This window comes from Scyliorhinus canicula, chromosome 2, assembly GCF_902713615.1.
Source record: "Scyliorhinus canicula chromosome 2, sScyCan1.1, whole genome shotgun sequence".
NCBI lineage: Eukaryota > Metazoa > Chordata > Chondrichthyes > Carcharhiniformes > Scyliorhinidae > Scyliorhinus > Scyliorhinus canicula.
Genome location: NC_052147.1, coordinates 6,712,140 through 6,724,652, shown reverse-complemented (window position 1 = coordinate 6,724,652; position 12,513 = coordinate 6,712,140). Strand labels below are relative to the sequence as shown.

General features: G+C 46.4%; 1 protein-coding gene across 1 annotated transcript in view; it reads left to right on the top strand.

Annotated features, from left to right (window-relative positions):
• The window catches only part of LOC119962496, a 40,009-nt gene that overhangs the window by 11,818 nt on the left and 15,678 nt on the right, over positions 1 to 12,513 (top strand). Inside the window, exons 3-5 of the mRNA XM_038790442.1 lie at positions 136 to 217; positions 5,430 to 5,510; positions 7,242 to 7,400. Coding sequence (XP_038646370.1) covers positions 136 to 217; positions 5,430 to 5,510; positions 7,242 to 7,400 — 322 coding nt within the window. The remainder of the gene's footprint in view (positions 1 to 135; positions 218 to 5,429; positions 5,511 to 7,241; positions 7,401 to 12,513) is intronic.

Genomic DNA, 12,513 nt, shown 5'->3' with positions numbered 1-12,513 from the left:
AATTGCAGTGTGCGAATTGACTGCTGCATTCCTACAAACAACAGTGTCTGTAATAAAAACGTAAGTGGCTGTTAAATGCTTTTCTGAAAGGCTCGATATATTCATATTCTTCAATTCATCTTCATTTTTACACAGGCAGCTAGGTTTGAGATCGCCGAAGATTCTTTGAATGATATGTCTGGTGGAATAAGCATGAGGCTGCATCACCCTACAAATAGTAAGATACTGGCTTTGTATTTGCTAGTGACCTGAGATCATTGATAGCATTAAAAAGATAAGGTAGATGTTGGAAGGGGAATGAGTAATTCTATCAAAACATCCAAAAATCGTAAGAATGGGCCATTAAAGTTCATTCTCTAGTACCATAGCCCAATAATGGTAGAATCCAATTTCATCCTAAACATGCAGAAACTCTAATTTCGGACCCAACAATTTTTTCTATGGAGCAATACCCTTCTATCTTTAATTTTTTACTTGTTTTCTAATTGAGGGGCAATTTTAGCGTGGCCAATCCATCTACCCTGCACATTTTTGGTTTATGGGGGTGAGACCCACACAGACACGGGGAGAATGTGCAAACCCCACACAGACAGGGCCGGGATCGAACCTGGGTCCTCAGCGCCGTGAGGCCAGCAGTGCTAACCACTGCCCCACCGTGCTGCCCTGCAATAGCCATCTTTTTTTGTGTATTTTTAAATTTAGAGTGCCCGATTATTTTCGTTTCCCAATTAAAGGACAATGTAGCATGGTCAATCCACCTAGCCGGAACATCTTTGGGTTGTGGGGGTGGAGACCCACGCAAACATGGGGCGAATGTGCAAACTCCACACAGATAGTGACCCCGGGCCTGGATCAAACCCGGTCCTCAGTGCCGTGAGGCAGCAGTGCTAACCACTGTGCCACCGTGACACTCCTTGCAATAGCCATCTTAAAACAATTCTTGACTAATGTCCAGTTATGATCCTCACCCTACATTTCTGGCTAATTTCAAGTCACATTCTTAGTTTACCCTGCCTGTACATATCATAACTTTGGTAAAACTGTGGCCTGTTGTTCACCTTCGGATCGCACTGTTTGTGGGAGAACTTACAACATTCGGAGTCCTCCTCTGCACCCACTGGTCACTGAATGCCTCAAGCATACTGGTGGATGCAGTGTGCTCCCTTTCCAGGAACACCCAGGTGTGGGCATAACCCCAGAAAGTCTATGTACTCTTTTAAGTACCCATTAATAACTGAGGAAGGAGCAGCGCTCCGGAAGCTAGTGATTCCAAACAAACCTGTTGGACTTTAACCTGGTGGTGTAAGACTTCTTACTGTGCTCACCCCAGTCCAACGCCGGCATCTCCACATCATAAACAAATTAATGAATGGTCAACCCCTTAAAAGGGTTCAACAAAATAAACTCATAAATGGGATTGATGTTGGGGCACTGTAACAAAAATCTGAATTTCAAAGGGGAACGTAACAAATCAAATTAAAATTGTGTGACAATGCAATCCAGCCCCGGTGTGTCCACCAGTCATGGAAGGAAGTTTATCTTTATACTTTTTTGAATAAAACCAAAAATCAATAAATTAAACAAAACTGACAGTGGTGACAGTTCCTGGTGCGGGCACTGTAACTAAAACAACATGTCAGTCCCCATGGTGCCAATGGTCTTGGGAGGTGTGAAGATCAATTGTAAGAGATTTAGAACTGAGGGCAGAAGAAAATATTTGCACAGGAAGCCACGAGGCTGCAGAATTCATTTCCAGATTTAGTTTTTGCAACAGAAACTTTGGCCTGGAATGTCTTCACTCTCGCCCCACCACCATATCTTCAATGGAAGTGCGTTGGAAACCCTGCTCACTTCAGCAGCAGAGATGGAGCATCTCTGCTACTGTCAACCTTCACTAGGTGAATGATGGAAAAGGATTTCAACGGACAGGAAAACCTTGTTTGCACAGAGGGTGGATGACAGGGGTGGAGGAGCCTGTTTTTACATTGTAACCTCCACATTGTTTTCTGGGCCACTGTGAAAAGCCATTGAGATGTTCTTCACGGTTTCCACTGACAGGAGGGCCAATAACCAGAGGACAATTGATTAAAGAGCAAATGGAGACCTCCGCAAACCCGGCGTGCCGTGAAAGCTGGCGTGAAACTGGCCGTGTTTCACGCCAGCCTCGGAGCTCCGTCCCAGGACCCGATTCTCCCCCCCGGGCGGGGCTAGTATCGGGGCTGGAGGAATCACGGCGACGCGGAGTTAGCGAACGTCACTAACTCCGCCCGCCAAGGGTCATGGCGGCTGACGCGCACGATGACGTGAGCCACGCATGCGCGGGTTGGACGGCTCCAACCCGCGCATGTGCGGATGATGTCATCACGCAGACGTGTCAAACCCGCGCATGCGCGGGCCGTCATGCCCCTCAGCCGCCCCGCGGACTGATCCTGCGGGGCGGCGGAATAACAAATAGTGCGTGGGTATCGGACCCGCTGCCCGCGATCGGTGCCCACCGATCGCAGGCCCATGCCACCCTTGGCACGGCCGTGGTGCAGCCGTGCCAATCGGTGCCATGGTTGTCCGGGATGGGCACTTTGTGCCGTTTTCACGTACGCTGAAAGCAGGTGTGATCGCGGCCGTGAAAACGGCCGTAAACTCCACGGTATTCGGCCCATCGGCCTGCGGAGAATCGCTGTTCGCCGTAAAAAACGGCTAGCAGCGATTCGTGTCGGGGGACGGCCGGAGGGGCGGGGAGGGGGGGGGGGGGGGGGGGGGAGAAGAGCGGGAGGCCGTGAAAATTGTCGGGAAGGCCCTCCCGCTATTCTCCGACCCGTCGTGGGCAGAGGAGAATCGCGCACCGGGATTCTTTCATGCAGAAAGCTCTTATGATCTGGAATGCACTGCCAGACAGGAGGTTGGAAAGAAAAACAATACTAATTTTCAAAGAGGAAGTGGATATAAAGGAAAAATATTTCAGAGCTATAGGAACGTAGGTAAAGAGCAGAGGAGGGTAACAGATTGGACAGTTCTTTCAAACTACCAACACATGCAAGATGGGCCAAATAGCCTTATTCTATGCTCTTTGCCAAAACATGTGATGCAGCAGTTATTGTTGATTGGTGGGTAGTGTGAATTTCCTGAATTTCCCTGGATTATAGAAATGGAAAAGTTCTGATTGGATATTTGAACAGCCCAACTGAAATAATCCATTTAAAAACAAAATTGTGTTTGCAATTACAAAATGTTCAGCCAAATTGGATCCAAGTAAATCTTTCTGCCATTTACAGCATTGAAACACAAAGTGTGATGTTTCCAAATCCAGGGGAAAAGGAAGCCCCTTTTCCTTAACAATGATGTGAAATAGATTGCTGGCACTGGTGGTAAAACAGTGGGTTTCACTGGGCATTCAAACAGGCTCTTCTCAACAAACAATCCAAGGTTATTTGAAATGCATCAAAGGAATACTGTGGAGAGGTGGTTTCGACAGAGGGATCCAGAATAAGCAGAGATTGGCCTTTCAAGGGTGAAGTCAGGAAGCACTTCTTCACAAATAGCAGCTGGAATCTGGACATCTACCCCATTCCTGTGAAAGTGAAAATCTTGTTCACACACCCAGTGGTTAAGATCGAGAACGCACTGCCTTGCGAGAGTGGGGAGGCAGGTTCAATCAAAACACTGAAAAGGGAACTAGGCTGTCTGAAGAGGGAACATTTGGCAGGTTTGGGGTGTTAGCGGGGAGTGGGAGAACTGCACTGAGGGATGTGCTCATTCGGAGAGCCAGTGCAAACGTGATCACCACGTAGCTTCCTTCTGCAAGGTAAGAATTCTCTGATTCAGTGAACAGGTCCAGGATGCTAAAGAGCGGACAGTCGTCCCTGTATGTAGGGGCCCTCCCAATATGTGACCTCACGGATTTCGTGGAAATCATGAAATATGGAATTGTCCTCAAAATTAACCTTCAAATCATCGCTCAAAATAAAGCCTGAATTACTAACAAAGCAGCTCACTGTGATTGAAAAGCACTACTTTTTTTAATGTGACCACACAATCTTTAAAAATGAAATGGAGAAAACTTTCGCTCAGGGGTAAGACTTCTTTTGATCACCAGGTGGAAAGTTAAAGGCGCCAACAACATCTTCCCCGCTCGTGTGTTTCCACCACAATCATAAGCTGGTTTTAATGGAAGAAAGGAAGTATTTCTGAACATACATATGCTGGATGTAATGTGCTGGTTTCAGGAAAGGGAGAAGAGAATAGGAAAGGGAGATGGGATTAGGCTGTATACTCCCGCTGAGGATCAGCACCAGCAATCTACAGCTCGGAGAGACTCAAAAAAGGAAACTTGAGTTGAACTTATGATCCTTGCTTTGTTTTTGTGTTTGGTGAGAATATATGTTGCCTCTGTTGGATGACAGTGACCTGAATTGAAATTGCAATATTTCACTGCAACCTTACGGTATGGTGTGCTCTGAGTGTACCAGGATTTGCAGCGTCCGATACACTTGTTACCTACATCATATAAATACGAAAATATGAAAAACATGCCTTATCTATGAATTTAGCTATTTATGTTGTGACAGAAATATGGAAAGTCTTTGAAAGAGCTATCCAATTAGTCCCAAATCCCAGCCTCCCCCCCCCCATAATTTGTAAAAGAAAAAAATGTTCAAGTAACCATTTCATTTTGAAAGTTATGATTGAATCTACTTCCATCATCCTTTTAGGCAGTGCATTCCAGATCACAGCTCACAATGCAAAATACATGTTCCCTCATGTTGCCTTAAATATATGTCCTCTGGTTGTCAACCTTTCTGTCACTGAAACAATCTCATTATTTAGTCTTATCAAAATCCTCCAGATTTCAAACACTTCAGTTAAATCTCCCCTTAGGCTCCTCTTCTCTCCAGAACGCCCACTGCTTCTCTAGTTTCTTTGTGTAACTGAAATTCCCCACCTCTGGTACCAGCAAGGTAGCACAGTGGCTAGCAATGTTGCTTCACTGTGCCAGAGTCCCAGGTTCGATTCCCGGCTTGGGTCACAGTCTGTGCGGAGTCTGCGCGTTCTCCCTGTGTCAGCGTGAGTTTCCTCCGGGTGCTCCGGTTTCCTCCCGAACCTGAAAAACATGCTGTTAGTTAATTTGGACATTCTGAATTCTCCCTCCGTGTATCTGAACAGGCGCCGGAATGTGGCGACGAGGGGATTTTCACAGTAACTTCATTGCAGTGTTAGTGTAAGCCTACTTGTGACAATAAAGATTATTAAATTATTCCAGCAATTTTCCTCTTTGTGACCTCCTGCCACCCCTTTTAAAACTGTGACCCCCCTACCCCCCCCCCCCCCCGCCCCGCCCCGCCCCAGACCGCCCCCACAGGCTTTTTCTTTTCAAAGATCTATTATGTCGTACTTTGTCAGCCTTTTGTAAGTTGTTGCTTTTTATATCTTTGCAGTTATTACGAAGGATTATCAGAATTCAGATTTAATCTTTTCAGATCATGTCCACAAGAAACATTTAAATGCTTCCAAATACGGTGAGTTGAGATAAAGAGTGTTAGGAGTAGAAGGCAAATTGAGAAGATAAAACATTACCTTGAATTTAGGGCTAACCTATGTTATGGGCCAGGGTTTAGAGAACCCCAAAGTGTATCATGGAGTTCACCCGACCCACAACTTTTACTAGATTGTGGTATGGGGAGCACACAGCCAACTCTACAGGTGTAGTACAGCAGAAATGGAAAAGTATATTTTAAAGCAAAACAATGTTTATTCTATGAACTCAAGTTAACCTTTTTAAAACATTTTGCATCCTGGTTTGCAGTGGCACAATTCATAAACCCAGACCTCAAGATATCATCTTTCTATTGCTTTGTTCCTGTTTTCAGTTTCTTCTTCATGGGTTGTTCACCAGAGGCCCTGGAGTTCTGAAGCTGACAGCTACAAAATGGGGGAACATCTCGCACGCCCAGAGTACGTGACATCAGTGTACCGGGTGTGTGACCTGCACTCTGCCGCTGCTTCTGGAGAGAAGACTCCAGCCATTTTTTAAAAGGATCTGCTCCTGGGTCAGCGTTCTGACATCAGGAGGGGACGGTCTGCCTCACTGAGCTCCGGGCCTGCGCACTGCTGAGGTGGCACGCATGCGCGGGATAGCCGGCATTCTGAAAGCCGATCGCAGCCGGCATTTTTAAAAGCCGGTGACGGCCGTTGTGCACTTCTTCCCGCAATCGGGAATGCCACGACCGATGGCCCCACAACCTTCCCAACACCCGCCTGCGGCCCACCTGTGGGTCGCGACCCTGACTTTGAAAATAACTGTGCTAAATGACTCATTGAACCCAGTGAAGAACAGTCAACCCCTTTTGGTTTAAGGCTGCTTTATGATGCCTCTGTGGTTTTGTGCATGATTGAAGCATGGCCCATGTTAGTCTATAAGAAAACTCTGCATGTTGTTCAGGTAATTGAAAGAAAAGGGGATAAAGTGACATGGGGAAATAAAGGGATTTGAGAATAAGGGGCAGTCACATGTGGAGAATAAGCATCAATATGCCGCGGTTCAGCCAAGCAAATGTTTTTGTGTGGTAATTTCCAGCTCTCCTTGTGTGGGGAAATTGAGTTAAAACACAGATCAACCACATTCTAATTCAACGGTAGAGCAGGTTCGAGGAACCAAATAGCCCACTCTTGTTTCTAGGTTCCTTCCTATTGATTGATTTCTTGTCACATGTACCAAGTAGAGTGAAAAACAATTTTCTGCAGCCAAGGGAACGTATGATTAGGATGTTATGGATGTTAATGCTAAACAATGGAGCTTCTGCACGTTGCACATCCAGTTTCAGTGCCTAACACTCCCTGGTCAGGTGTAGCACGGTTAGATGCAGAGTGAAGCTCCTGATAAATTCTGCACCAACTCTTCCACCTCCCCACACCACTCCAGCCCACCACTCTTTCCCACACTAGCCTTTCTGTGGCCTGTCTGAAGTACAGAATTAAGACTGTTCAATTCCCATTGCATATTACAACTAAAAGAGAAGGATTTTTATATCACCTGCCTGGGCTGGATTTGAACTCCAATGTACTAGAGGTAAACTGTGACTAAAAGCTAGCCCTCTCTATTTCACTGTGGGTTAAAGAAAGAACTGCTCCCATCCCCCCTCCCCCCCAATGCTGTTGTCAGCTACAATTTCCACACACCAACACATACCCTGGACTTTGAGGAATTAGTTCAAACAAAAGCACTCGTGACTTTTTCTTTCATCCTTCAGAATTTGAGTGGGTTCCGAAAAAACAGACCGACAACGTGAAAACATCTAATTTAAAACCACAATCATTGGCAACGGCAGCACCCTTCTATCCCATTAGAAAAACAAAGCTTCCCATCATTGACCATGTGCAGAACAGGGACTTGAGGACAGCCAGGAGAGGTAAGAGGAAATTCCAGGCTTTGTTTAAGAAGTTGTCTAAATCAGGAGGGAGTGCTTCCCAGTGCACCGTCTCCTCCCAGTTGTGTACTACCCACCCAGGAAGATTGTTGTAAATGTCTCAATCTGTTAATGCCTCAGTTTTTATTTTCTTCACAAGCAAGTGGGTGTATGCAATATCTAAACTACTAAGATGAGAGAGAACTGACATTTCTATAATGCCTCAGAACGTTTAAAATCTCTTCCCATCCAAGGAACATTTTGTCACTGTTCTGCTGGTAAATGTGACAATCAGATGCAAGCAGCAAAGGAGTATCAGTTAACGGGGTATACATTCGCTCTTTTTCAGCCATTAAACGGCGGTAAATCTGACCAATTTAGCACTAGGGCGACATACGTGTTCGGGCAACTCTTAGAGCCATTCTTACGTATCACAGGTGAGCACCTTAAACGTTGGTGGCTCCTCGGAGAGCTGGGGCATAGGTTAGAGAGCAGTCTCAGGGAGGGCCATCCCTGAACTCATGGCAATATAGGAATTGCTACATAGTAAAAGTCCATTTAGTTCATCATCTTCCATCTTGGTAATCACCTGATATAATAATAATTGAGTTTGTACAGTTGTACAAAACTCTAGTACGGCCTCATTTGGAGTATTGCGTACAGTTCTGGTCGCCTCATTATAGGAAGGACGTGGAAGCTTTGGAACGGGTGCAGAGGAGATTTACCAGGGTGTTGCCTGGTATGGAGGGAAAATCTTATGAGGAAAGGCTGATGGACTTGAGGGTGTTTTCGTTAGAGAGAAGAAGGTTAAGAGGTGACTTAATAGAGGCATACAAAATGATCAGAGGGTTAGATAGGGTGGACAGCGAGAGCCTTCTCCCGCGGATGGAGGTGGCTAGCACGAGGGGACATAGCCTTAAATTGAGGGGTAATAGATATAGGACAGAGGTCAGAGGTGGGTTTTTACGCAAAGAGTGGTGAGGCCGTGGAATGCCCTACCTGCAACAGTAGTGAACTCGCCAACATTGAGGGCATTTAAAAGTTTATTGGATAAGCATATGGATGATAAGGGCATAGTGTAGGTTAGATGGCCTTTAGTTTTTTTCCATGTCGGTGCAACATCGAGGGCCGAAGGGCCTGTACTGCGCTGTATCGTTCTATGTTCTATGAGTTGTTGACTAATCCTAGCAATCAATCACTGTCAAGCAATTGATATCATACCCAGAAATGAGATGTAAGAAACCCCACTGGTGGAGAGCTTTCGGAATCATTTATCCAAAGTTATGTATTCCTCCAAGTGTGCCACACTCACCACAAGTCACACCTCAAATTGCTCATTTACTGAACCCCAAAAAGTTATTTTGTGGTAAAAATCTATTTTACTTTGAAATGGATGAAGACAAATTGCTCCCACTATCTGCATCACGAGTGTAGCCCAATCAAGCACAGTGCCAGTCTGCCAGAACTGGAGGCCTAATCAGAAGCTGGCTGCTGGCACAAGTAGAGTTGGTTACTGCTGAGGTTGTAGGGAGCAGAGAAATGGCTACCTCTAGGCTGAGGCAGACAGGCCGGGGGGAACTGGGGAGGGGTGGGGGGGAATGCATTCTTTAGTTGCAACATCGTAGCTACATGGGTGGTCATTCCTGCCACCGGGCCCTCTCTTGTGCCATGAAGGAACTATAAAAGATAGCACCCCAGGGCACACCCTGGAGGCTGCCAGCAGTTACCTGATGGTATTCCTACGGATATGTGACCCCTTATTGGCAGCCAGTAAAATGCCAATGGGGTGGGAAATAGCTGATAATTGGCCATTTTATTGGTTGTACTGCAGGGGTTCCCATTGATTTCCATGTCCAGTGGAGACTGAATGTTGTCAGGTTCTCTATTTTACGAGGCCTCCCATCTCCCAGCTGACCTCCAGAGGGTTGGTGAAACGTGCACTCTCAATAGGAGGCCTTGCACACCTTGGTTTTACAGAGAGCACTTCTCCAAGCTGTACTGAGCCAAAAGCAGCTTGTCTGCTGGCTGTGCTTCACCAGGGAGGTGGGTACTAACTGTGCCATGTCTTGCAACTGGATCTGCAGCCACAAAGCAAGATTAGTGTCGTGCTATCTGTAGCCATCAAGGTGACTGTGCCCATCAGAACAAGTAAAATCGTCAAAATAGTGTGGTTTTCTGTCCATCGTTATATCCAAGAGGTCACAAAGGTCTGGATACCAGAAAAGGGGACGTTGTTATTTTCTCTCTAACCAAAGAGAGGGCGGCATGGTAGCACAGTGGTTAGCACTGTTGCTTCATAGCGCCCAGGGGCCAGGGTTCGATTCCCGGCTTGGATCACTGTCTGTGCGGAGTCAACACGTTCTCCCCGTGTCTGCGTGGGGGGTGGGGGGTGGCATTGTTAATTAGAGATAGTATAACAGCTACAGAAAGGCAGTTCGAAGGGGATCTGCCTACTGAGGTAATATGGGTTGAAGTCAGAAATAGGAAAGGAGGGCAGCACGGTGGCCTAGTGGTTAGCACAACCGCCTCACGGCGCTGAGGTCCCAGGTTCGATCATGGCTCTGGGTCACTGTCCGTGTGGAGTTTGCACATTCTCCCCGTGTCTGCGTGGGTTTTGCCCCACAACCCAAAAATGTGCAGAGTAGGTGGATTGGCTACACTAAATTGCCCCTTAATTGGAAAAAATAATTGGGTAATCTAAATTTATAAAAAAAAAAGAAATAGGAAAGGAGCAGTCACCTTGTTGGGAGTTTTCTATAGGCCCCCCAATAGCAGCAGAGATGTGGAGGAACAGATTGGGAAACATATTTTGGAAAGGTGCAGAAGTCACAGGGTAGTAGTCATGGGTGACTTCAACTTCCCAAACATTGAGTGGAAACTCTTTAGATCTAATAGTTTGGATGGGGTAGTGTTTGTGCAGTGTGTCCAGGAAGCTTTTCTAACACAGTATGCAGATTGTCCGACCAGAGGGGAGGCCATATTGGATTTAGTACTTGGTAATGAACCAGGGCAGGTGATAGATTTGTTAGTTGGGGAGCATTTTGGAGGTAGTGACCACAATTCTGTGACTTTCACTTTAGTTATGGAGAGGGATAGGTGCTTGCAACAGGGCAAGGTTTACAATTGGGGAAGGGTAAATACAATGCTGTCAGACAAGAATTGAAGTGCAGAAGTTGGGAACATAGGCTGTCAGGGAAGGACACAAGTGAAATGTGGAACTTGTTCAAGGAACAGGTACTGCGTGTCTTTGATATGTATGTCCCTGTCAGGCAGAGAAGAGATGGTCGAGTGAGAGAACCATGGTTGACAAGAGAGGTTGAATGTCTTGTTAAGAGGAAGAAGGAGACTTCTGTAAGGCTGAAGAAACAAGGTTCAGACAGGGCGCTGGAGGGATACAAGATAGCCAGGAGGGAACTGAAGAAAGGGATTAGGAGAGCTAAGAGAGGGCATGAAAAATCTTTGGCAGTTAGGATCAGGGAACACCCCAAGGCCTTTTACACATAGAACATAGAACATAGAACAGTACAGCACAGAACAGGCCCTCCGGCCCTCGAAGTTGTGCCGAGCCATGATCACCCTACTCAAACCCACGTATCCACCCTATACCCGTAACCCAACAACCCCCCCCTTAACCTTACTTTTTAGGACACTACGGGCAATTTAGCATGGCCAATCCACCTAACCCGCACATCTTTGGACTGTGGGAGGAAACCGGAGCACCCGGAGGAAACCCACGCACACACGGGGAGGACGTGCAGACTCCGCACAGACAGTGACCCAGCCGGGAATCGAACCTGGGACCCTGGAGCTGTGAAGCATTTATGCTAACCACCATGCTATCGTGCTGCCCCAAATGTGAGAATTATGAGAATGACTAGAGCGAGGGTTGATCCGATCAAGGCCAGTAGCGGGAGATTATGTATTGAGTCTGAAGAGATAGGAGAGGTCTTGAACAAGTATTTTTCTTCAGTATTTACAAACGACAGGGGCCATATTGTTGGAGAGGACAGTGTGAAACAGACTGATAAGCTCGAGGAGATATTTGTCAGGAAGGAAGATGTGTTGCGCGTTTTGAAAAACTTGAGGATACACAAGTCCCCCGGGCCTGACGGGATATATCCAAGGATTCTATGGGAAGCAAGAAATGAAATTGCAGAGCCGTTGGCAATGATCTTTTCGTCCTCGCTGTCAACAGGGGTGGTACCAGAGGATTGGAGAGTGGCGAATGTCGTGCCCCTGTTCAAAAAAGGGAATAGGGATAACCCTGGGAATTACAGGCCAGTTAGTCTTACTTCGTTGGTAGGCAAAGTAATGGAAAGGGTACTGAGGGATAGGATTTCTGAGCATCTGGAAAGACACTGCTTGATTAGGGATAGTCAGCATGGATTTGTGAGTGGTAGGTCTTGCCTTACAAGCCTCATTGACTTCTTTGAGGAGGTGACCAAGCATGTGGATGAAGGTAAAGCAGTGGATGTAGTGTACATGGATTTTAGTAAGGCATTTGATAAGGTTCCCCATTGTCGGCTTGTGCAGAAAGTAAGGAGGCATGGGATAGTGGGAAATTTGGCCAGTTGGATAACAAACTGGCTAACCGATAGAATACAGAGAGTTGTGGTGGATGGCAAATATTCAGCCTGGATCCCAGTTACCAGTGGCGTACCGCAGGGATCAGTTCTGGGTCCTCTGCTGTTTGTGATTTTCATTAACGACTTGGATGAGGGAGTTGAAGGGTGGGTCAGTAAATTTGCAGATGATACAAAGGTTGGTGGAGTTGTGGATAGTGAGGAGGGCTGTTGTCGGCTTCAAAGAGACATAGATAGGATGCAGAGCTGGGCTGAGAAGTGGCAGATGGAGTTTAACCCTGACAAGTGTGAGGTTGTCCATTTTGGAAGGACAAATATGAATGCGGAATACAGGGTTAACGGTAGGGTTCTTGGCAATGTAGAGGAGCAGAGAGATCTTGAGGTCTATGTTCATAGATCTTTGAAAGTTGCCACTCAAGTGGATAGAGCTGTGAAGAAGGCCTATGGTATGCTAGCGTTCATTAGCAGAGGGATTGAATTTAAGAGTCGTGAGGTGAAGATGCAGCTGTACAAAACCTTTGTCAGGTCACATT